General features: G+C 41.1%; 1 protein-coding gene across 5 annotated transcripts in view; it reads left to right on the plus strand.

The window, feature by feature from the left end:
- MPPED2 (metallophosphoesterase domain containing 2) overlaps positions 1 to 24,952 on the plus strand; it is a 134,797-nt gene that overhangs the window by 79,255 nt on the left and 30,590 nt on the right. For all 5 annotated transcript variants that reach the window (XM_074586240.1, XM_074586239.1, XM_074586242.1 and 2 more), the window contains one exon: positions 5,474 to 5,699. In XM_074586240.1, coding sequence (XP_074442341.1) covers positions 5,474 to 5,699 — 226 coding nt within the window. The remainder of the gene's footprint in view (positions 1 to 5,473; positions 5,700 to 24,952) is intronic.

Consider the following 24,952-nt stretch of genomic DNA (forward strand, 5'->3'; position numbering starts at 1 on the left):
CTGATGTTTTGTTTTTAATGGTTTCATTCTGTAGATTTCTACAGACACAGAAAGGTAAAATGCATAGAAATTCCTGGGTTACATTTTCAGCCAGTATGTTGGTTGACATCAGTCTTAGCTATTCCGTGGAGGACTTTTTGTGAAGGCTATTTGATGAAAACAGCCAGAATATTTTCGCAGTCAGTTGGTCAATATCATCCTAGACAAGATGTTTGTTTTTCCTACCCGGTTTTGGATCTCAGTACCTGCGGTTGATTGATGGTGAGAGAAGCCCAGTTTATCATGTGAAAGCTCGAGTCCATATAACTTTACTTATATAGTCTAACTCTTTTGTTGCTGCCGAAGGAGAAACTGGAGCCTTTGAGAGTCTGTCTTTGTTTTAAAAAGCTGAAAGGGGTCTGCCTGTGTTGTGATTGTGCCGTAAATGCTGGGAAGAGAGAGTAACCATGGCCCTGAGATGCAGTGGCCTTTCCATGAGAGACCTCTACAAAGAGTTGCAGAGCTGATGACCAGTAGTAGCAGGTTCTGCTGGTTGCCCTCACCTGCTGCCCATCGGTGGGCACCTGCGGCCAGACAACTGGTGGCAACCTGTGCTGCTGTGGGGACTGGAAGTCCATAGGAACGACACAAAATCTGCTCCTTCAATGTTTATCTCTGGACGTGTACGTGGTTGGTTATAGGTGAATGCTCCATGACCGGTTTTGCACTTTTGAAGCATATATGATACACTGTAAATTCGAGGTGATTCACTTGCACAGGCATCTCACTTGTACAGATTTCCCTCTTTTTGAAGGGACTAAGATTTGTACTTCAAGGTTTCTCGGCCCATTTCTCAACATATGGCCAAAGGGTCTATGAGGCGTTCAAATGGGCATGAAAACGATTCACGTTTCATGGAAGTGTCGTGTGGTTTGAATAGTTAATGCATGCCTATGCATATTCAGAGCTTCACATCAAAAGCACTTGTGTGTAAATACAGCTTCCTGCCAGTATATAGACAGCTAGTATCACATTATTTCTTATTACCCTAATTCCCTGTGGGTTTTGTAGGTAACAGTAGTCAAAAAATAATGTGATTTTCTATTTTTATAGGGACTCGGCAGTCAATATTCATTGCCAGTCAGACCCCTTTTCATGTCTGGCAGCTCTACAGAATTTGGGTTGTGTGACTAAATTGTACTCGTATGAAGCATGCCATTAAAATGGGAATGGTTTTCAGCAGATTAAGGACTACTAGGATCCAGTACTTAAGGTGAACTTAAAAAACCCACAACTTAAAAACAACTTCAAAAAAAAAGGAAAAAAAAAAGAAAACAGCCTCCCAGCTCCCCGGCTCGTCCCATGTAATAGGTGTATTTAAAGTCAGTCTGTTGTTCAGCTAACACTTTGAAGTGATATAAGTTGCTGCAGCCAGCAAAAAAAGTCCTGTTTTACCAGCGTTCACAGAGCCTCATTCTTCTTTTGCTACATCAGTTTTCAGCTGTATCAGTTTCCGGATGCCCTGTGCCCTGTGGCCACCAAATCCTTGTGTTGGCAAGAGGTTTGGTGGCACAGGAGTGAGGGTGAAGGCTGGGGGGACACAGGTATGGGGGACTATAACTTGAGGGTTGACTTGTTAAACCAGAAGTCACAGAAATCTTCCAAAACTCCCAGGTTAATGTATTTACTATAAACAGTCCAGTTTCACAAGTTACTCACATTTAAGTATCTTTGCTTTTATTAAAGCAAAAGCGATACTGACCTTTTCTCTTCTGGAAGAGAACAACTTGCCTAATTGCAATATTTTCTTGATCAATGATGAAATTGTGCACCTTGTTTCTAGTGTTGAGGGCTGATGTTGAAAAACATCTTAGCCAAAATAGTATAAACATATTGAAGATAAACAGGTGCACACACACGCACACCCTGCGTATATACACATAAATATATAGGTTTTCAAATACTCTACTGTAAGTGACTCTGCTTCACAGACTTGGTGCCCTAATCATTTTTAGCTCCTGTAATCTTAGCCTTTTGATCTCACCTGTTAAACATTTAAGTATTTTTAATTTAAACTCACTTATTACGCTGGGAGTTGATAATTGGGGTTTCTGAAGTGCTCCTCCCAGCAAATGGATTCAGCTCTTTTCCTTGTTTGGAAGGCAATTCTTCTATCTGTTTTCCAGATTCACAGTATAAATTAGAATGCATAATATTACTGATGCATGATGGAAAATGTAATAGGTAATTAGACTAATAAAGAGCGAATGTGGCTAACAAAAATTTAGTGAAGGAAAATGAGGAAATGCCTCTCAACCTGTGTATTGTGCTACGGCGTCTCGCTCTGTACAGACATCACGGGTGTAGATATGCAGGGATTAACCTGGTCAAGACGAAACTAAAATGCCGTGGAGTAGGAGGTTTTGTGTGTGACTGTTTATGCTTCCATATTAAACACAGAAGGTCAGCAGATTAGAGGCAAAGGGCAGGACTGCCAAAAGAAAACATCCGAAAATATTTCATAAATTGTATCAGAGAGAACAGGGCCTTTCAGGAAGGGAGAACCTGAATGCAGTGAATAAATAGCTAATCTGATTGTAGGTAATTTATTACTGTGATTAGTGCTATATAGTCTTTCCTCGGGGAAGAGGAAAGAAATGGATGAGACTTCCTCTCGCTGCTGCCCTTCGCTTGGCCCTGCCTTTTCATGTGTTTGCATTTTGATGAGTCCTGTTGCTCATCGCTAGCTCCCGAGCCAGCTCCGGGAAAGGAAAGCAAAACGTGACTGGTTATAAAGTTGGGGAACTAGGTGGGGAGCCTGGTTAAAGTATGTGCCAGTATGGAGTGAAGCACGTCTCCTCTCGTTGCTGGAGGGGGGACCTGGGTCCGTAGCCGTCACATCCAGAGCAGCAGTGGTTACTCTCCAGCTCGCGGCGGGGGCTGTGCAGTACCGCTGAGCTTACGGGTAGATGTTGACGAACGTTGATCCCCGTGGGGTCTTTGGCAAGGTGTCTTGCCTTTTTCCTCAGTCTTGGCGTTGGTTTTTTGGGTTTCGTTGGCGTGGCCGTGCCCTGCGCTCCCCGGCGGCACCTGGGAGAGGCTGTTCCCCCTTCCTGGCTCTTCAGACCTAACCAAGCAGAGCCTCTCTATAATCTTAATAAAATCAACAATTGTCTTGACGCTAATTGCAGTAAATACTGCAATGTTTGGTTTTCCTTACTGATTTCAGGTGCTTGTATAACATGTATAATGTTACATTCCTATGTTTTAATAATCACTGATGCCAGCGTTGGTTTGTCTTTTTGTGCCCGGTGTGTCTTCCAATTAAGCCCTTTTTTTTCCTAAGGTGTCAAGATAAAAAAGCATTGACTTCAAGCAAAATGTTCCTTAATTGGACGTGATATTAAGAAAATGGGATGATTTTCAAATTTATCAAAATACATGGGAGACAGCGTAAAACCTGAACACTTACCCAGAAAGATGACTTTTCTCTGCTAAAACTGGCAAATGTTGATAACTTGGCAGAAACCTGAATTTAACTTCTCCAGCCTACTTCTCTGAGAATTTAATCACATCGAGCTTGTTTTGGGGGATTGATAGTTATGAAAAGTGTATCAAATTTCATGCCAGTGGTATCTTTTATGTTTCCTGAGAGACGAGAAAATAGCAATTTTACCTTGTGCCCAGGAGTCACAGAGAGCAGGAGTTGTAGGTACCTGCCACATCGAGTTTTTAAATAAAAATGAATTGCAGAGCAGCTTGTAGCAGGGATGGGGAAGGGAAGGGGGAAAGGAGTGAGGCATAAGCTGCAGAGGAGCATTTATTGCATTCCCCCAGCTTTTAATGTAACGCAGCGCCTCAGAGGGTTATGAATATGTATGATCTGTGTTTTGTTCAGATGTGAGGTGTCTATGAAGATGTCTGCTTGTTTTTTTCAGGGGATTTATAGCTTTTTGTTGTTCTATCCAGAATTAACTAATTTTGCATAGATGACATTTATATACACATCTTGTGTAATTCCTTTTTCCGTGCTGTGAATATTGAAAAGCAAAGGGTTTGACTGGTTCCCCTTAAGATTTATTTAGGGGGAAGTTAATCTTATTGTAAATAGTTACAACTTTACTTTTTAAAAAAAAAAAAAACAACCACATAAACCCAAGCAGTTTTGAAACTTGACAGACAAGTTTTAAACTAGCAAAGCCACATCTGTTTAGGAGAACTGTATTCATGAGAAATACATAGCATCCAGTACCAGAACTGGAAGATGGACACATAGATTTCCACATACATTTTGCTGCCTTTATGAAACAAACAAAACAAAACCAACTTTTCCTAAATGATTATTAGGATTATACACCAAAATGAATGATTTGGTATAAGACCAGGAAATGAGGCTTATGGTGAAGGCAGCAAAAGGGAGATGTGAGTCTGGTTTTAGCTTTGATGCAAACTTACATGTGATTTTTGGCAAGTCACAGTGGGACAGATTTTGCAAAAGAACTTGACTTCTGTGAAGGCATCATAGTATGGGACCATATTTTTAAGGGAGCTCAGCACCCAATATGTTTATTGGGAAGATCTGGCACTGATTGCTGGTACCAAGTACTTGAAAATCTGTCTCTGAACTCCAAAAATCTGGCTCCGTGGGCCTGATCCATGCCTTGTTCCAAACAATGAAAATAGTTGCCCTGAGTTGAGGTGATCAAGCCTGGACTCTTTATCTGTGACCCTCATGGTAAATGAATTAACCACGTTTCCTTTTTCCTACCTGGCGTCTTACTCGCTTGAGTTCCATGGGTTCTTCTATGCGTATGCATCTTACTGAAACGAGATACTACCATTAAACCGAATTATTATGATAAAGTGAAAGTCCCTTGCAAGTGAAGTGGAGCTTGAAGAACAGGCTAGGTCTGGAATAAATGCCGCTTCTTGTTGCGTTCCGTACAAATTAATCCAAATAACTGTGTAATTTAAAAAACGACAGCACCAGCAGCCCAATTCCATACCGCGTGGCCTGGTACCCTCCCAACGCTCTTGTGAACCCTCCTGCAGTCTGTGCTCTGCCCAGCCACTCGCACACCCAGGGCGTCTCGCTGCAGTTGCTCCTGTGGATTAGGGCTCAGGACTACTGACGGCGACCCAGTCCCACGAGCTACGTGGTAGGACTCGGAGTCACCTCTAAATCAGCGCGCCATCAGTTGAAAGCAAGGGAGCGGTGGTGGTTTAGGCCACCTTTGGAGCTGGTTGGGTGCCTACCAGCTTGTTTTGTTTAATGCTTTTTATTATGACATTGCTTTGTGTGACATTACTTTACGTTTTAACACAGCTTCATTCAATGGAAGAGAAGCGGTACTAATAACTTATGCTCAGCATGGAGATGCACACGGATCTTGGGTATTTCATTCTGTCACTGCTAGCTGTCTGCTTATTGTGTCGGCAATGCTGGTGTGGGAGGAAAACGTGCTAATTAAGTCCTCTTTTTTTGTTATTTCAGGAAACCTACCATATGAATATAAAATAGTGATTGCTGGGAATCATGAACTGACATTTGATAAGGAATTCATGGCAGACCTTGTTAAACAAGATTACTACCGCTTTCCCTCTGTGTCCAAATTGAAACCAGAGGACTTTGACAATGTTCAGTCACTCCTGACAAATAGTATTTACTTACAAGATTCAGAGGTAACAGTTAAAGGATTCCGAATATACGGTGCCCCATGGTAAGTCTCAATTTAAACTTTCTTTGCTGTTTATTACTTGAACCACAGCAGGAATCATTCCTGCTGAAAATGCATGAAGCTGCTTTGTTGCATTGCCCTGCAGAACAGTATCAAACTTCACTGTAAACCCCTCTGAAACAATTGCCGCATTTTTTTGTGGATAAATAGGCTATATTTAGCCATGCGTGTGAAATACGAGGGAAAGAATTGTAATTATTTCTGTTCAGCCTGCTGAATGCCCTTAGAAATTGTGGACTCAGTATCCACTCTGTGCTCGTGGATGAACTGCAGTGGCATCTCGGGGTGTATTAGGGCAGGAAGCTGCATTATAGCGTGTGCTGCTTAGGTATCTGTCTGCTGCGCTAATAGATTAGTATGGTACCATTTAACCCCCACACAACACAAGGTTCACGGCAGCACGTGCTTTAAGCATTATTTGTGATCAGTTCTAGGCATTTTTTTCTTTTGCCTAAAGTTGTGATAGCAAAATTTCAAGCCAGCTGTGACCACATTCCACCCCTGTGCCAGGCATATGCAGGAAAAATTGCTGCCCAGTTTTGTACTAAGGAGACTCTCCCTTGTTTTTGTTACGTGTTGTTTAATTGTGATGCCTGATGTCTCTGCGCGGAATCTTGGGTAGCGCTTGCTTTAAATTCTCATGCTAACAACAGCCGCAGTCCTTTGAGTCTCTACCAGAAACCTGAACTTCAGCGATGGTGATAATCGTTATGCGACTTGGCATTCTCAATTGTCAGCTGAAGTACTTACATGCTAATTTATGCACACCTATAAGAAGGGTTTATTATAAGCTTAGAACTTACATTTTTGATGGCAGGCTTGCTTTAAAGGTGAAAGTAGAAGAGGAAGGGGGAATGACAGGGATTGAACCAAGGAATGGGGCAAACCTCTACAGACATTAGACATTTTCCCGTCATCTCATCTCTATCAGCAGTTCACTTGGCCCCCGGGCCTTGGTGATTCATACAACAACACACACGTCAATGTTTCTGACGATGCCTTTTTTTGTCATATCCATACAATTAGTGCTGGCTAGAAAACTGTGATCTAGCTTTGTATCTCACATTCTTGACTTAAGCTGCTGATTTTTCTAATTTAAGTCATAGCCTTTAGCTAGTGGTTTAAATCAGCCTGACATTGCTTAGCTTAAAAAAACCCACAACCCTAAATCCTCCAGTATCAGCTAATTGGGAAACATGATCTTACTTCAGGTAATCATCTCTTAAAGATGTTTCAAAGTAATTTTTTTAGTATAGCAGCATATAACACAGAAGAAGATGGGGCACATAAAGGCCTTGAGTGGTGTGGGGTGGATTTGAGACTCGCAAGGTGAGCAGCCGTGTGAGCTGGGAGGTGAGCTGCTAAAATTGTGTTCAGCTTCTTCATGTGTATGTCTCGGACTCAGAGGGCTTGTATTCTTCAGGCATCCAACGATTACAAAGTGTAGGCATCTTTTCAGATTTATTTGTGGCAGGTTTACTTGAACTCTCCTACTATAGACCTGCTGGAGAGATCTGGGGAATGTAGGAGCCAAGTCTGGGGAAGAGAGGGTTTGGTAGTCTGAAATGGAGAACTGTGTGGTATGCCTATTTTTCTCTCTTTTGCTTCCCGAACCCATAAGGGCCATCTGTTATCCTTTTGTCTCCAGCTGCATTTAGAAGTTCTTTCATTTTGCAGGTACACGCATGGATTTAGAATGTTTGTTCTGAAATACTAAGGGACGCCACATCAAGGAACTGAGTTGTTTTAACCGTAACAAGTGAATGGCATATGTAATCTAACCTAGTCATGGAAGACAAATCTTAATTAGTCCTCCCTATAATCCATTGATAACTGGATTTTTCCAATTAGTGATCAATGGGAAATAAAGCTAGACTGCTAGAAAGGCACACTGAGCTTCAACCAAGTACAAACTTCTCCTCTTTCTTCAAGGATGTTTCGTTTGTGTTCAGCTGTGAAAAACTGCTGTCAGTGCATGTTTTGAGCAACTGTTGATGTGGAGTTGAGGCTATCATTTTGAAAACACCTTTTTAGATCAGCTAGTCTGTGTTTGGAGCATTGAGATGTGGTGGTGCCTTCCTGTTTCTCTCTTTCTCTTTTTTTACACTGACAGTTCCTGGAGAACGTAAAAATTCAGCTAGTTTCCTGCATTTTACTTGATCTTTGAGAGGAAGAAAAAGTCACATCAGATACTAGAAAAATATGTTCCAAATCTGTTCTGTGCCTGGAAACTGAGACGGAATGATCAGACAAGCCTGTTAGCACTTCTTAATTTTTTCCTCCTTCCCCTCCAATCACATTGCACTCCACTACTATAAATCTTCAGATTACCCCAAAGGAAGAGAATTTGTGGGGGTTTTGTATGTATTTATGGCCTCCTTACCCCAATTAGTTCTGTCACAGAAGTGGAACACTAGTCATTAACCCAGAAGATGCTCCAACCCTAAAATGAGATAAGTTGGCACGTTCAATTTATGTGCATTTTTCTAAGTATTTCCAGAGGGAAAAAAATTCTCATTTGCTGATAAAGCTACTGGTTTTAATTTAAAAAGAGGGATCAAACCAAGAATAACAGCTGTGATTCTGGAGGTTTCAGCCTGTCAGGGGTTTCTAAGAAGTAATTGCCAGAATACTGGGAAAACTGGCTATAAGTTATCTATTTAGAAAATGTAAATTGCCAACTCAGTGTAACTACAGAAAAGAAATATCAGTCCATATTCATTACATGTTATTACTCATGGTACATCTGAAAGCTTTCTAAAGACCTGAGAGAATTCAAGTAGTGCCTCCTAACTTACAATTTAGTAGAATTTGTATGTAGAAAATAACTTACAATACACGGGAGCATTCACGTGTATTTGCAATTGGAATGTGCGGTGGTGCATATCAACAGCCTCTAAGGAGCAGAAAATTTGAATTTAGCCTGATGGTTCTGAGAGTATTAAATGGCATTAGCTGGAGGGGAGTTGAAAACAAAAGTATCAGCCCCTAAAAGAGAAAAGAGCAAGGGTGGGACATGAATCATGCAGAGCTCTGCTCGTTTTCAGAGGTGGAGAATGTAAAGGACATTTTCGCACCTTAAATAGGAGATTCTTTGATGTGCCTTAAAGGAGCAAAATGGCTGAAGATTTTCCATTTGGTCTACAGAGAACGATCCAGAAAAACATTTCCCTCCTTTCTCTTCCTTCTGACTTTGCCCTGTGAACTGGCTTGTTTGGTGGGGAAATTATTGATAGTTTATGCAGTCGAAACTCTTAAAGATTCCAATGGAAACATTTTCTCCTTTGAAAATTTGAGATTGAGGCTACTGAGTGAACAGGACAAAAAACCCCAAGGAGTAAGGGATCTATGAATTTTTAAGCCTTCAAACTCCCTTTGTGAAGTACACATAAGCGTAACTCGTACTGATGTATCTGTAAGAGGATAAGGAGAGACAGTCTGTTTTTACGGCAGCTTTGGGCGCTGAACATGTATAAGTGAATATAAGTTTTAATTTAAATTCCAATGTTGTTATTTTTAAATACGTGTGTTTTTTTAAATTATATTTGAAATTGTTCCCCCACAATAAGGACTGAATTTACTGTAGTATGGACGTTTGAACACAAATATTCTAGCAACGTCTGTTTTCTAATGAAGCTTTAAAAGCATTCAAACCACCAGAGAACTGCAGTTAACTGGAGCCAGAATTTGTTTAAACCATGTTTTGACAGAAACAATTGTGCAGGGAGAATATTTTTCTCTGTTTTATTTTGTTCTGCTCTTCAGCTCCACAGGTAGCTTTTTTGGTTTGCTTGAAAGACAAAAAGAGTTGAAATGAAAAAGTATTCTGATAAACTTTATTTTGCGTGCGTAGAAATTCATGGTAGTTAATTTCACGAATAACGAGGCAATAAACTTATTTATGGATTTTGAATTCTGTTCTGCATAAAAATTACACAAAAAAGTTATAAGCCATAAGTATAAAATAATCTAATAAAGCAGTCATTTACATTATTTTTAGCTATTAAAATATACGGGCAAATTCCACCCATATTTAGCAGAGTGAAAAGTAAAACTGAAGACCCAAGACTTTCTGCATATATATTTGTTTAGATAACCATGGCTAGATGAATCTTTTTGAGAGGAGAAAATGTTTCATGTAAAAGCTAATTTGATATAAATCAATGCATTTTAATGGTTAACGGAATCAACTTTATGGAAATAACTGAAAAGCACAAATGTAAAAGATTAAAAATTGATTATTTAAATAATGACTGAAACCTGCGATTTGCATCATTGTGATGAAAATCAATTCATCCTGAATGAAGCTGGGAATAAAGCTCTTCCCTCCTGACAGGAACAGCAGCATTGTTCAGCAATATCCTGCGCATTTGTCAGGTTGTAGCTCGTTCAGGTCTCGAGAGCAGAAGCACAAAGCTGGCCTCCCAGTTGCTTTTAATGAATACTAGTGGGTTTTTCCTATGTCCAAGAATTTGATCTGTAGGGTGATCCAGAGGTCAAGAACAAACGGCTCACTATCGCTCACCTCTGCGAAGCCAAGGCTTTCATTTGCTTTTTTTAGTAACTCTAGAGGAAGTGCCTTAACTCTTTTGCAGAAGCAAAATTTTAATTGGCATAGATAATGCAGCCGTAAGAAAGTATAGACGGCTTCAGTCCTCTCCTTTAAAAATGATGGGTTGTGCAATTTTTTTTCTTTCCTTTTTAGCCCAGTGTAGATTCGGGGGGTTTCGTCAAATGGTTTTGCATCGGTTTGAAATTATTTCTATAACTCTGTTTCTTTCCCGGCTTCATTTGCAATCATATTTTAATACGAGTAGCTGTAAGTTAGTACCTCTCCCTTGTTTTCAGACTTTGTGTTTATCCTGTCAGAAAAGCATCAGATGTTGGGTTTTTTTTCTTTTTAATTATAAGTTTTGTAATGCATCACGGATTTTGCTGACAGTCTTCAAGTTCTTGAAATAGCAAGCAAATTAACAGCAGATATTGAGCGTGAGGACTGGAAAACCAATTGGCAACTCACATGATAGGATTCAGATACACTGATGGCTTGGAATGGGTCTCATTTCTTTTATTTTCATACCCTTAGTTGGCAATTAGCTTGCACCTAAAAAAAGGGAGGGATCGAAATTGGACTACTCAGCAATAAAGTTCTTCATTGCTGTTTAGCAGTGAGGAAAGCAGGGGCAGACTGGACGAGACTGCTGGTGGTGTACCAGTTTTTCGGGAATTCCGGCGTTTATGCAGTAGAAGTCAGCAACCGAGAGAAGTATTGGCAAAGACTGAAGTCCTCTGTCTGTGTGTTAAACAAACACACCACCGCTGTAGCGTGGCTGCGTGTAAAGGTGCAGGCTTCTGTTTCGTTTTTCTTGGCACTTATCCTTCGAGTCTCTCATTTTAGGATTGAAGAATGTATTCCCCCCGCTCTAGAACTGCAGCGGTTTGTTTACGTTTTTTGCCTTGTTGGGAATGGTGCTGATTTTTCTTCACTCTCTTTGATATCAGATTCACTTCTAAGTAAAAAATTTGCCCTGTTTACTTTTAAAAGCTTTCTTTCTTTTTTAAAATAAATATTGGAATGTTTGTGGTTTTCAATACGTTGTCTCATAAGTCATTTTTAATACTATGGTGCAAACCTGGCTAATTCTTTGGTAAGCTCTGCATCTCGGCACTGGGGCACATCGTGAAGTCTTAACCTTTCCTTCAGGCTTGATTTCAGCAGGAATAAGAACTTTAGAGTACTCATCACTATTGTAACACACAAACAGCATCTTATTTGTGGGTGGAAGTCTAGCCTGTTAAAGCAGATGTAAAATGATGGCTCTCCTAACTCTTTTGGTTCTCTCCTTGGGGTGGAAACAGGGATTTGAGCTCCTTCAGATCAGAACCACGCAGATGATTGTGGGGAATCTGTGTCTCCAATTCCTGCTCTGTTTTCCTGGAGTTCAGTGGGTGCTCTGCAAAAAAGCAAAGAGCCCAAATGAGCATGAGCCGTGCTGTTGAGGGGCTCATTATTTGTGGTGGTCTCCTGTCCACAGGTGGAAGTGTCGCTTGCTCAACAAGGATATACAAGTCGGGCAAACATCAACCCACAAGTTGTGCTAGTCTTTGTAGTTTTGTGTTGGTTTGTTCTGGATTTTGTTTTTGCTTTTCACTTGCCAGCTCTCGGGAACAAGAAGTTTGCTTTCCTTTTGCTGAGCGCTGGAGTTACACAGTGCTCAATGCGGCATTCGTGTGGACTGAGCAGGCTGGAAGCATTTGCACCCGGTGAGGAGTTGGGAAGAGTAGGGATTAATGAGAATACTACAAAACTCCTGAAATTTTCAACTCAGCCACTATAGACTTCATCTTGGGAAGGGGGCTGAAAACTCTCAGAGAATGAGAGCTGGGGAAAGGGGAGGGAAGGGGAGAGTTAACCCAAACGTGGAGATACTCTGTTCCTTACAGGATTGCACTCAGTGTTGTGTGTTGAAGCTTGCTTGAATAAATTCTTCTGTGTGGCTTCTGCACTTCAGGACACCTACTTTTCTGTTTGCTTCTACCTGTATGTGTGCCATACCGCTTTGTGGCGGCCTAGTGCAGGCAGACAACACTGAAAATACCATGCTGTTCAGGTTAACGGAAAAATTATTTCAATCGAGGACAGCCACCTTCAGAGTAGGAGAGTGGAAAAGTCAGAGAGGGGCTTGAGCTTTGACGAGCTGACATGAGGACAGATTTTGCATCGGATGGTGCCCTTCAAGCCCCATTCCTTTCTTTCCTTCATTGCCCCTGTGCGGTATACCCCGAGCAGGAAGAAGTAGGGAGCAGCTGGATGCTTGGAGTGCCAGGCAAAGAGGCTGCTGGAGGACGTGTGGGCCAGTGCCAGCCAGGGCCTGGCTGCAGGAGCTCAGAGCAGGAGGAGGTTCAGGGTCCTCTGGAGGAGCTGGTGAGCCGGAGGAACCAGGACTCCAGCGAGGAACTAAGTGGGAGGCCAAGGCTTTGCTGTAGGGGTAGGAGGACTACGTGAGGGTGAGGCCCACCAGCCCAATGGGCATGAACGTGTGTGTGCTTCCAGCGGGATATTTAGATCCAAACAGAGATTTAAAATCTCTGGATGCATGAATCATTTCTAAGTCAGGAGTCGTGACCCTGAGTGAGAAGAGACTGCATGGGGTGGTACCCACACAGTGCGAGTGCCAACCCACACTGCAAAAATGTAGCCCAAACCCCCCCCTTTCAGCAAGGTACCTAAACGTGCCAAGTCCGGGCAATGGATAGTTTCATCGACTCAGTGAAATTAGTAATAAGCTTTAATTATATATATAATTATCAGTTAAATACAGATATACATATTAAGAGCATTGATGAATTAGGTTGGAAAAATGAGGGTACTTTCAAGTGTCTTTACAAGACGTGGTGAAATGAATGAGATTGGGGGTTGACAAGGGAGAAGGTAGTTCTTGTCCTGTGTACTGTCAGGAATGTGAAACGTCCCTACAGGTGGCTCACTTTATCGATTCAGGACAAAGAGGAAAAAATTTGGAAGCATTTACATGGCTTCAGGTGGATGATAAAGCTCACATTATGTGATGGTGGTAAAACGCAATAGAAATGGAAGAGAAATGATGTTTGAAAAACTGTACTTGGTTTACGAAAGTAAGTCAAGTAGCAAGTGACTCGATTTTGTTAGCTCCCAGTGAAGAATCAGATTTCTTATGACTGCCTTCAAGATGATTTGGGTCATATTTATCTAATACTTATTGATCAGAATGCTAACTTTACCCTGACATGTGTATAAAACGCTTAAAGTAATTCACAGAGGCTATGAAATGAAGCAAAAATTGCACAAGCACTTCAAATAAGAGAACACTGATCGTGAATCTGAGCATAGACATAAAGGTCAAGAGTGACAGCTACATTCGTCAGATTTTCATGAGAATCCGTTCAGTAGAATGGATCTGGCACCTTATTTCAGAACCGGTCAACGCTCATGGATTCAGTTGGAAATCAATGAGACTGCTGGGTATTTATAACCACCTCTAAAATGCTTAGGTGCTAGTCTTTATTATGGTTTGTGTGCATCTCTAAAGTATGAGAGTTGCTGACATTTCTGACTCTACTAGTTAAATATCAAAATCTTAATATGGCTGAGAGCTGTGCTCGTATACGTGCGGCAGAGAGAAGGCTGAAGCAGTGGTTTACAAGCAGGAAGATGTCAGCAGCTCCTCATTGTGCCATGGCTGAGTTGTGTATGCCCTGAAGTAGAGGAAATCCTCACAAGTGCTGATTCCCTGCTGCCTCCTCAGTTAGTTGATTTGGGTTATCCAAAAGTGCCGGCTCCGGCACAGCCCAGTTCATGTGACACAGACCCAACAGGTGAGCTGTACCTGCTCATTAACTGTGTGCCTGCGTGAAGACCTATAATTTGGCCAGTCTTGCTGTAACATAGCCGTCTTGTAATGTACAGTCAATGGCACTAATGTAAAAATTATATCCTCAGTTCGTTGCCTGCCTGTTCTCTGGGTAGTATGGAATGAAAATAGTCACAAGGATAAGTTACAAATAAGGACATAGTTTTATGACCTGTGTATACAGTGTGCCTGGGGAAAAAATAATGGGAGTTGCCACCTAGTAAGTAACTCCATTCTGTATTCCTCCTCTTTGGCGTTTTGTATAAAGCCTTCTCTGTAAACAACTTGGTATCCTTTTATATATGTGCTTAGCTGGGTGCCTTACATACTGATGTGCATGTCATGCTTGGAAACCCTGTGCCCTGTGGCTGCTTTGACAAAGGAAATAATTCTTCCTAGAAAATGACCAGATGATGATTTGAAATCATCTGACGTGTGTCATCGTATTTCTTTTGCGAGTAGTGTTGGTGAGTACTTGAGTGTTGTATCTGCAGATCTGCCAATGTGTCTGTCCTCTGCTTTTCTGTTTTGGTGCTTCAGCAGCACTTGCCGGATGGGTAGGACTGACAAGTTGTATGGTCTGGTTCCTCAGAAAATCGGTTTATTTCTGTCCACATGTGAATCAGTGTATCTTACTGGCAAAAGCTGGTGTTTGCAGCTGCTAACTGTATTGCCCTCTTGAGTAAGGTTTATGAGTTTGTACCCTGAGAATGTGCTTATGGATTGTGTATCGCCTCAAACTTTATATAAGAAAGCTTTACGTAAGGAGGAAGGCTGAATCTTTAAATCTCCTTTTCCTGGCACAGATTTTAGTGCATCTTGTTTCCGAAACTGGGAATGTAATAAAAAGAAACGGCAAGAAAGGTGTTCTCTTTAACACCTCTCTTGGTGTTCCATCTGGGCTGCTTGGGACACTTCCATGTCCCGCGTTGCAGGAAAACAGAAGAGAAAGGCAAACGGAGTGCTAATTCAAAAGCTGTACTTGCAAATTCTTCCTGTTTTTAATATGGGATGTCCCAGTACACTGTAATCCCCAGCACTGGGGGTACCCTAATTTGTTTTTTCAGTTCTTGGTAAGTTTGTCTCCCTCTTCTGTTTGTGAATATAACTCAGGTTTTATATTTGTTGAGAAACCTGGGAAATACCATCTTTCCTAAGAATGTTTTCTGTTGCCGAATGTTGAAGATTCTTTTCAATAAACTAGGTTTATAAGGTTCAAGAATAACGTAGCTTGTGTTCTTGTGTGTATAGCACCGGAAGAGGTTAAGCTTCTGCGAAAGCTTAGAAAACATGGAAATAAGTATAAATCACTCTGATAGAGTTTAGTATATCATTTAATCTTTCTGTAGGTAGGGAGGTATTCTGAAACACAAAGGATGAAATCCATCGTTCCTAGAGTAAGAAGGACTTTTACGCTTCATCCAGGATGTTGGACGGCAGATTCCACGTGTTTAATGAAGTGCTGGCTGCCAGGGCTACCTGTGCCGCTTCTGAAGCAGGCACAGACGCAGAGTTTGTATTGCCGTTCTCTTCACTACATTTCGTTATAACCAATCAAATGGAATACTTTCAAAAGCAGAGAAATAGTTTTCCTCAGAGGCACAAGAAGTTCCATCGTTTCCTGTACGATGTATGTGTAGACACATAGTTCACGTGTAACTTCTAATTGTTGTTGAACAGTAGCAAAACTCCGGGCAACGAAAACAACGTACGTTATCCTGCGTTTCGTTTCAAAGGGATTTATTTGTAGGACTTTTCCCTGGCCAAGTGCCTTTTCCTCATGCAGTGGAATCCTGCTCAGGGCCAGCAAAATCCGCTGGCCAGGACGGCACGGCGAGAGCAGCAGACCTCCTCCCAGGGTCAGGTGGGGTATGTGGGATCTCTGCTGGGTCTCAGCATCTGCTGTCATATCGCCGTGGCAGCAGTGTTTTGAGTAACAGCCGTTTATATGTCGATGTTGTATTTGCTGATCCATGCGTGTATAACTGAAAAGAGTAATTCCTGCAAATTGTGTAATCACCCAATCTCAACGGAAATTTAAGTGATACTTAAATGTGAGGTGAAAGCGTGCTTTATTTCAGAGAAAGATTTTGTCGTTGTTTCATGAATTTTGGAGTTAAAATACAGATAAAATATTCAGAGATGCAGAGGCTGATCTCTGGTCCATCTGGAAGTGAGCTGTTTTAGCACAGAACAGCGAGACCTCGCCATAAGGATGCGCCTTTCGCTGATAATTACTAGCAGTCAAACTACCTAGAGTGTACACCTTTTCTTATTTATATTCCAGTCCTGTAACCTTCCCTATTCTCCTGTGCCTTTGTTCTATTAATCTACAAAACAGGGCTCGACTTGTGATTAGTCCTTAGAGGTTGTTTCTATTAATCAGGCTGCAAAACAGGTCTACTTGGATGTTCTGTTGCAAGTGCTTAGTGTGCTTTCCTCATCAGTCCGTGGCACAGAGCTCCTAGGGTTGTCTTAAATGGCAATGAAATCAGTGATGTGTCTGCGACACTTTCTTTGTGTTTCTGTCTTGATTGTGTTGCTGTAGGATGGGGGAAATAGAAAGAGGGAAATAATTGCAGTCCTGTAGAAAATTGCCAAAGTTAGTGACATTTGTGGCTCCACGTTGATAGGGAGCCTGGCGGCAGCTGCAGGACAGAGCCTGGCACAGCAGAACCGCTTCGTAGGTGCGTTTTGAGTGAGGAGAACCTGCCCCATCTTTAAATGTGAGGCTTAAAATCCAAGCTTTGATTACAGGTAGGGGGCTAAGTTTTAAATTCTTTTATAGATTTCTAAAGATAAATCTATCCCCCTAACATTCAGGGAGTCATTTGAGATGATAGTGCGTATTTTTCTGCAGTAGGTAGAAAGCCAGACAGATTTCTGCTGATATATAGAAAACAAAAAAACCCATATATCTAAGAATTACTGGAATATAAACAAAATACCCCAAACTGAACTGTTCTGTAACACTTCCACTATTAGAACTTATTGTAAAATTTGAACAATAAACAGCATATGTATTGAGAAACTAATCTAGTTTCATTATAGAAGATATTACTAACTATAAAAGCGTAATGATTTATGCTTCTAATTAAATACAGTATTTCCTCCCTCTAGGAGGAAAGTATCTATTTTTGAAAAGTATCAGAAGAAACAAACCAGACCCCCAGCTATTTTTCCAATACTGTTCCTTTGGTGGGTTTTTTTTTTTTTGGCCTTTTTTTTTTTTTTCTTTTTTTTTAAAGTTTCTGTTATGTTGATTACATATTGCTTTGCCAGCTCAATAAAGTCTGTCACTGAACTATAAAGAACTTAGGCTGCTGTCTGGAAAAAGCCCTGGCCCTGAGGCAGCAGGGTTTGTCTCAGCTGCTGTGCTTGCCTCTCACTCTGTTCGTGCCCATTTTTTCTGTATTCCCACGGCACATGCCTCGATTTCTCTAGCGCACAAGCTTAAATTACCAGCCTTAGCAAAACTGGTCCAGTCTTGGCTTCCAGTGAAGTCCACACCTGAGTTCTTGTTGGCTACGCTGAGAGCTGGTCCCTCGCCGCTTCGTGCCATCATTTAACCGCTAATTTGAAAGGCTTGGTGCTGCCTCACCCCCAGCTACAAACCCCTTCATCAGGCTGTGGTTTGTCTGGTTTGACCTTTCATGGCCTAAAGAGCGGAGGTAAAGGCCAGCGTGACACCTCCCTCCCTCCCTCCCTCCCTCCCTCGGCTGACGCAGTGCAGATGGAATGCCTTCGCTTGTGCCTTATCGCTGACGTGATCCTGACACCAATAGCCGAGCGAGCAGCTTACGCGCAGCCAGGTAACCTATTTCACAGCAATTAAGGAGTTCCCAAAGGTATCGTGCTTTGCAAGTTCCTCGCGCCCGCTCTCGGTTGTGGCGGTTGAGGAGGAGCTGGGGTTGTGTGTTACCACCTTCTCCCAGCGGCAAACCTTGAGGTGTTACAGAGGGCTAACCATTTGGAAGTGCCGTAGAGTAAAGATGTTTTTCAGAGGTTTACAGACTAGTAACAACAGTTTCTTAAACAAATTAGTAATAGTTTGTACTGTCCAAGGGGATTTTCTTTTCAATTCTAGCCATCTTTGTATAATGCTGCTTCAGAGCCACCACTGTGAAATTTTACATATATTGTTTTTACTAGGAATTCAGAAGAAATAGGCTCCCCAACGTGGTTCTCTCTAGTCCCCTTTTGGTAATTTCATTTTCACCCAGCTATTTCTACTAGTTGGATTTTTTCTTCTTTCTTCTTTTTTCCTCCCTGCTTATCACTTCCCCAATTATCAGAGAAATCACTCTTCCTGCATTGATTCATTTCGACCAGAGTCTGGAAGGCACAGAGAATCAAATTAACTAATATTTTACTTTTGCATGTGATTAATGCTAATGCTCAGAAAGAAGAAAATACTTTGCTGTGATTTAATTTTCATTCTCCAGTTGATTCCCAGTGATTTAATTTTGCAGAGGTTTGTCTCTCTGCTTATTGTCTTTCGTGGAATCATTGAAGTTAGAGATGGAAAAGACTTAGTAAGTCATTCTGCCATCACGGGATTGTCTCCTATGTTGTATTTTTGAATATTTTGCCTGGTTTTAATGAACGAAAAAAAGGAGGTTTGGTTAATTCCTTTTGAGATTGTTCTTTAGTGTAGTAGGTGTTATTAATGGGAACTACTGTTCCACGTATATTCTTTCTCTGTTCATTTCATTTTCAAAAAAATCCAAATTGTACCATATTTGAAGAGATGTGCCTAAAGGTTTCTTGTACCTTTGGTGGTGTTTATATTCTTGTACCTTTCAGGCCCTGTGTCAATTACATTATATACTCGGTCTTCGTAATCCTTTCAGATTTTTCTCTTTTGCTCTTTCTTATTCTGGTAACCTTTTATTTATGTTCCTGGGTATTGGATTTTGGTTGGTTGGTTGTCTGGTGGGGTGGTTTGGGTTTTTTGTTTTGCCTTTTTTTTTTAAATTTTCACAAAAGGCTGAGAACCAAACCCCAGTAATTCTGCATGGATGTCACAACCGTAGTGCATGTTGAGTGGAGATATTTGGCTAGTTGAAATACTGATGTAGTATGGCGACCATATGTTTCATTGCTTCTGCAGAAAGTCCAGACTTGCGTCACACTGTCTTTTTGATGTCTTGTGATACATCCGTGTGTGTAGCCCAGATCGTTTTATTCTTTTTGCCATTCGTGCTGCAAGCTCATACACAATTTGCTGTCAGCTGCTGCCCCTAGGTCTTTTGTTTTAGCTTAACGGCTTTCGGGTTTCTTCCTCTCACTGATTATTTACGTTTTTTAATTCTTCCCAGATGTGTTAGCCTGCATTTTTTTCAGAAGGAATCCCGTTTTCTTCTCTCAGTGTTTCTAAACCCCTTTTGCATAATTTCTTTCCCCACTGTCATGTTTATAACACCTCTCGCTATATTGAAATCTGTGAATTTAATTAATGTACTGTTTACCCGTTCTTCCAGATCATTAATAAAGATGTTAAATAAAACTGATCCTAATACCAATCCCTGTGGCAATCCACTAGCACCTCCCTTGTGCTGCTGCAATCTATTTGTTTATAGCCCTTTAGCCACTATTCATCTGTGTGATAGTCCTCACAGGCAAGCCAATTTTAGGTTTTTGAAAAGGGATTGTATCACATTTTGCCAAAGTCTGGGATGATACAATCACCTATATTATTTTAATCTACTGACTTGACTGAATTTAATATATTTACAAAAATTAAATGGGATGAAATAGAGGTATGGTTTTGGAGCACTTCGAAATCTTAGCAGCTGCGTAGCTGTAATTCTCTTTTCTTAGAGCAATTACACCTCCTCCACCCCCACCCACCACCCACCCCAATTACACTGTAATTTTATTCTGTGCTGAATTTAGACTTACTAGGAGGTAATTCTCAGTATCACTCCTTAATTCACGGTGTATGGATCAGCACCACGTTTCTCACTGCTTCTCCGGGATCTGATTTGAAAAACGAAAGTGCTCCAGATAGAATTGTTCTGTTAATATTTCCAGCTTTGAATTGTCTATTGCTTGTTTGTCAGCAGTCATTGTGGGCAGACCTTTGTTATTTTGTAATTTATATATATGTGTGTGTGTATGTGTGTAGATGTGTATGTATATATATTTCTATTTGAAATTTCATTCACCTGTTTGCAAAAGCAACAGCAAACTCTTGCCTTAATTTTAAGTGCACACTTTCATCCTTGTGAAATTTGTAAGATTTATGTGGTTTGCTTAAGTTCAACATGGGTTTAAGTGCTTTCTTGCTGTGTGGCTTGGGGGTATGTATCATTTGCTTAGTAGCCCACTGAATTTATATTTCATTCAAATTCAAAGATACTTTAAACTGCAATAGGAAAAACCTTTTGCTTCACGACTTTTTCCATTTACATTGCATGCATCTGTATGAACTTGAATAACAAGTTGTGTCATCAGCAGGTGAATAAAAACAGTCTTGGGAAATTTCAGTTTCTTTTATTTATGTTTGGCTTGATTTGGCTCCGTGCAAAAATCGATTTTTACATTATGAAAGGTAGTGTGGAGAGTTTATCTGTCACAGCTTGGTTGGAATGGCGTGCTGTTCAAATCACTGGGTCGTCATAACCAGGAGAAGAAAAGGTATTAAAATATGGGTCACGGCCCTGATTTACGACTGTGCTAATCCAGAGCTATAGTAACATAAAACCAGAGCACTTGTTATTACCTTTTGGTCGGTTGGGGCTGGGGAGCGCTGCAGTCCGAACACAGAAACAGCTCGCGGCGAGCGCGGGGCTTGCACCTCACCAGCCGCTCTGAAACGGGCTTTCTCCCTTCTCCCTGCAGCAGAGGGCAACTTCTCCAGTGACACCAGGCAGTGAGATGCTGTATTAAATGACTTTAAACACAGTGATTTTGATGGCATCCTGCAAGCATTTAAATCCCACTGAAATTGGGGAAGGGAAGGGAGGCTGGGAGACAGCTTAATCTCAGTTCCACAATCAGCAAAGCTGGGCCTGAGCTGCCATGTTGCCCATTAATACAGAATTCCTCCAAGTCAGCCGGGTTTCTGATTCATTCCCTGGGTTTCTGGTTCATTCCCCAGAACATAAAACGGGGAGTGTGTGCTGACTGCAGGAAGGACACGGTTACTCCTTCAGTTGTGCTCCACATTTTGAACTGGCCAAGTTCATCCTGGGTAAGTTCTTTGCATCTTGTTGCTGCAGTTCTTTGGTCTGGAGTTTGGTGGAGTTTTGGCCTAGTGCTAGGTACGATAAATGGGATTTACCGTCTTGTTGAGCAATTACTTCAGAACAGAATTAGTACCTCAGTGAGATCTGCTAATAATGAATAGTGAGAGATGCAGTGACAGGTTTGGTTTGTCTCTTTGTACTTCCGTAAACGTAAGGATGTCCCATTTGAATTAAAGTGCTTTCTGTACAAAGCAGGCACTGGAAAGTGGCACGATATATTTTCAAACGGTGTTACTTAGCTGGTGTATGGTCTTAGCGTGTTGAACCTCTGAGGAGAAATCCACTAAGAAGTTACTGTACCCTCCCATCAGAAAGCCAGGTGATTTGCGCTTATGCGTGTACGTGAAAGGCCATTTCACGTAGGTGACCGCTGTGAAATAACTTTAATTCAGACTTTATTTCTTTATTTCAGAAAGACTAGTAGGTAAGAGGCAGATACATAAATACATGAGTTTCTTCAGGAGGCGAACTGTTGGGTCATGGGCTCTTGGCCTAGAGGATTGAGAGTGTGCTCTGGAAAGGTGTCCCTAGTTTGTTAGAGCTGGCTGCATGTGCATGTCGGAAACGCCTTTGAAATTAATAGTTAGCACAGTTACTACGCTAAGTGGAATTACTACGCTAAGAAGAATATGTATCTTCAAGGAGATCTGGTCCTTCTGCTTCTTGAAGGATACTGTGCTGGCATGTATCACAGTTTAATGATATGGCTATTTTTAATTATAGTATTTGATCTATATTAATTGCTGCAGACTGTAGTAATCGGTGGAACTGAACGTTTAAAGTTTGTTTGCAGACCTGCAGACTGCTAGGCAGCTGCTGCATATGGTGACTGGGCTTCCAGTTAGAGCCGCGAGGATGCCAGAAGGATGGAGCGTATGGCTGAGGGAACGGGGAGGGGGGCAGGTCCCAACTCTGACACAGTCTCACTATATACAAGGAGCAGGAGTAGCTGCTTTCTTTGCCTTAATTTCCTCATCTACAAGATGAGGCTCATAATATTTATACGCTTTCCTCGCTGCTTGCCATTTGGACAGGAGTTTCAGCACGTGAAGCACTGTGAGAGTGCCGAGCATTAGCCGTAACTTATTTTTAGCAAGGTGATCCGTCAACGTACTGAGCAGATGCAGACTTTCTTTCATGAATGGTTTCAAAGGAGCCAACGGGACTGTTTGCCTGCTCGAAGTTTGTGTACTTGCTTAAGTATTTGGCTGGATCACTGCGCTGGAAAGCTAAGTAGGTGTCTATTTTTTGCAGGATAAGAAGGGGCGTATTTTGAGATCCTGTTGAAGTGGAATAGATAGCTGTGTTACTTGAAGTGGGAGCTGATAACGTGTGATTTCAGGACACTTGAAGCCCTCTTCTCCAAAAAGAGGAAGGTTAATAAAAACCGTGCGCTGAGTTTACTTCCTGAAATTTCTGTTTGGGATGGCAAACGCATCACTCATTAATAACTGGTTTATTAAGAAAGATTAAAAGAATGCAGACAGGCTTCAGTCTGTACTGCAGTACCGTGGAGTCAGGGAACACCATCTGAAATGGTTTGCTGGAAATACTGTGCTCTCTTGTTGCTGTCCGAGCCCAGCGGCGGGCTGGCTAACGTGCCTTTAGTACAGAATCCGTTCCCCGAGCCAAGTCTGTACCCAATGCCTGTCGAGAGCTGCTTCTCCGGAGGAGGTGAGGAGTTGTCGAAGACCTGGGTGATCCCAGCCCTCCTCTGCCCACCCCCGAGCTCCGAGTCCAGCCCGTTTTGTTTTCCGTGGAGCTGTTAGGATGCTGCTTATTCTTCCAGTAGAGCCACCTTGGCACTGGGTATCTGTGGGGAAGATACTCAGACTTCAAAGGAATTTAGACCTTCATTTGAACTTGAGGGTGGGTCGCACATAAGCACCCGTGGGAAGAAATGGCCCCTTTGTGCCTCACAAAATAACACTAATATTCATTCATACCTAGTAATTACCGCCTTTATTTAAAATCAGACTGAAAGTAGAAGATTCAGTCTTCCATCAAAGGCACTTCCCAGGTATTTGAGAAAAGAGTCCTGCAGTCCAGGCGGTGAAAACCGACACTTCTTCTTACCTTCTATCAAAAGCGGTGTTGAAATGTGGGGCCTGTTATTGTATATTTATTCAGGCATCAATCACAATCAAGCCTCCTGCTAGTTCATCTGTAAGGGCATTGTAATCCTATTTTTATCAGTTCCTTCCTGTACATCAGACAGTTAAAATAGCATGAGTAGGGGGCAGACATATCTTAATGGGTTTGGTTCACAGAGATATCGGTGACCGGAGGAAGAGTTTTGCCGAAATTTCTTCCTGAGCTGATAAGGTAGATAAACAGGGGCAAGGTGCAGAACGAGGGCACGCCGTGGGGAGTAGAGCATTGGATGGCACCGTAAAGGAGCTGCAGAAAGATTAGGTAGGACAGTATTACTTATGGAAAGACCTCTGGAGCAGATGGAAAAAAAATACGTTACCATTTGCCAAGTTACCTGTTTGTAAAAGAAAGTGTTTAATTTTTTTCGAGGTGGTCTGGTGTAAGTCTAAGTGATTTTTTGTTTTGTTTTGTTTTGTTATAGTTAGCTTTACTCTTGTTTTTGCTATTCTACTTTTAAAAATCTATGAGTGATTATATATTTGAAAAAAGTTGATTGGCAATGTTTCATTCTTGTTAAATTTGGATGGCATGCAAATGATTCATTTAAATAATAGCATAGCTTACTATTCATTGAAGTTATTACATTTTTATTTTACATTCTTGCACTTGATACTTTTTGTATATGCATTTACAGTTTTTCTGGTTATAAAGAGGTGAATTACACCTTTTAAACTCTGTTTTGTCATTCATTCAAGCTGTCTTTGGATGCAAATTATTAGAATTAATTTATGAGTGAACACAGAGAACAGTTTAAAATTTGTCCTCTTACCAGAATAAAACTACCTTAGAACTTCTAAATCCATAAAGAAAAGTTCATCAGAGCAAATTTTATCTTGTAAGACAAAGTATTACCTTTGTCTCCGTTTTTAAACTGATCTATTGTTCCTGGTCAAGCCAGTCCTTCAAGATTGCGGAGATAATGGCCCTAGTCTTTCATACTTAGTTTTTATTCATAAATTGTGGGTGGTACCTTTGCTTTTCTGATTCCCAGTGTATTTTATTTTTTTTTTTTCATTTTAATTAAACGTTAATATGAACTACTTGTATGGGCTAAAATAAAAAATACATTATCTTCTACAACAGCAGAAACTAATCCTGTAAAAATCTTTTTCAGCAAACCATGATTCTAAGAGCTTACCTGGGGACTTCTGCCAGTTCAGTGACTTGACTTTTAACTTTAGGAGCACTTAAACATTGATTATTTTTTTAGGATATTAATGATTTTAATATATTATAGTAAGTGTAGACTTTGTGTGGGTAGTTACAGATTGAGGGTAAATGTTAAAAATAATTAGGTGCCCAAAGCTGTAATAATGTTCTTAATATAAACTAGAATTCGTTATGTAAAAACTCAAAATAAAAATCCGTGTTAATTAAATCAGAAATGTGGGTTTGTCTCCCCACCACAATTTGTTGTTTGGATCTTAATAATTTCTGC

Source organism: Larus michahellis, chromosome 4 (genome assembly GCF_964199755.1).
Source record: "Larus michahellis chromosome 4, bLarMic1.1, whole genome shotgun sequence".
NCBI classification, from domain to species: domain Eukaryota; kingdom Metazoa; phylum Chordata; class Aves; order Charadriiformes; family Laridae; genus Larus; species Larus michahellis.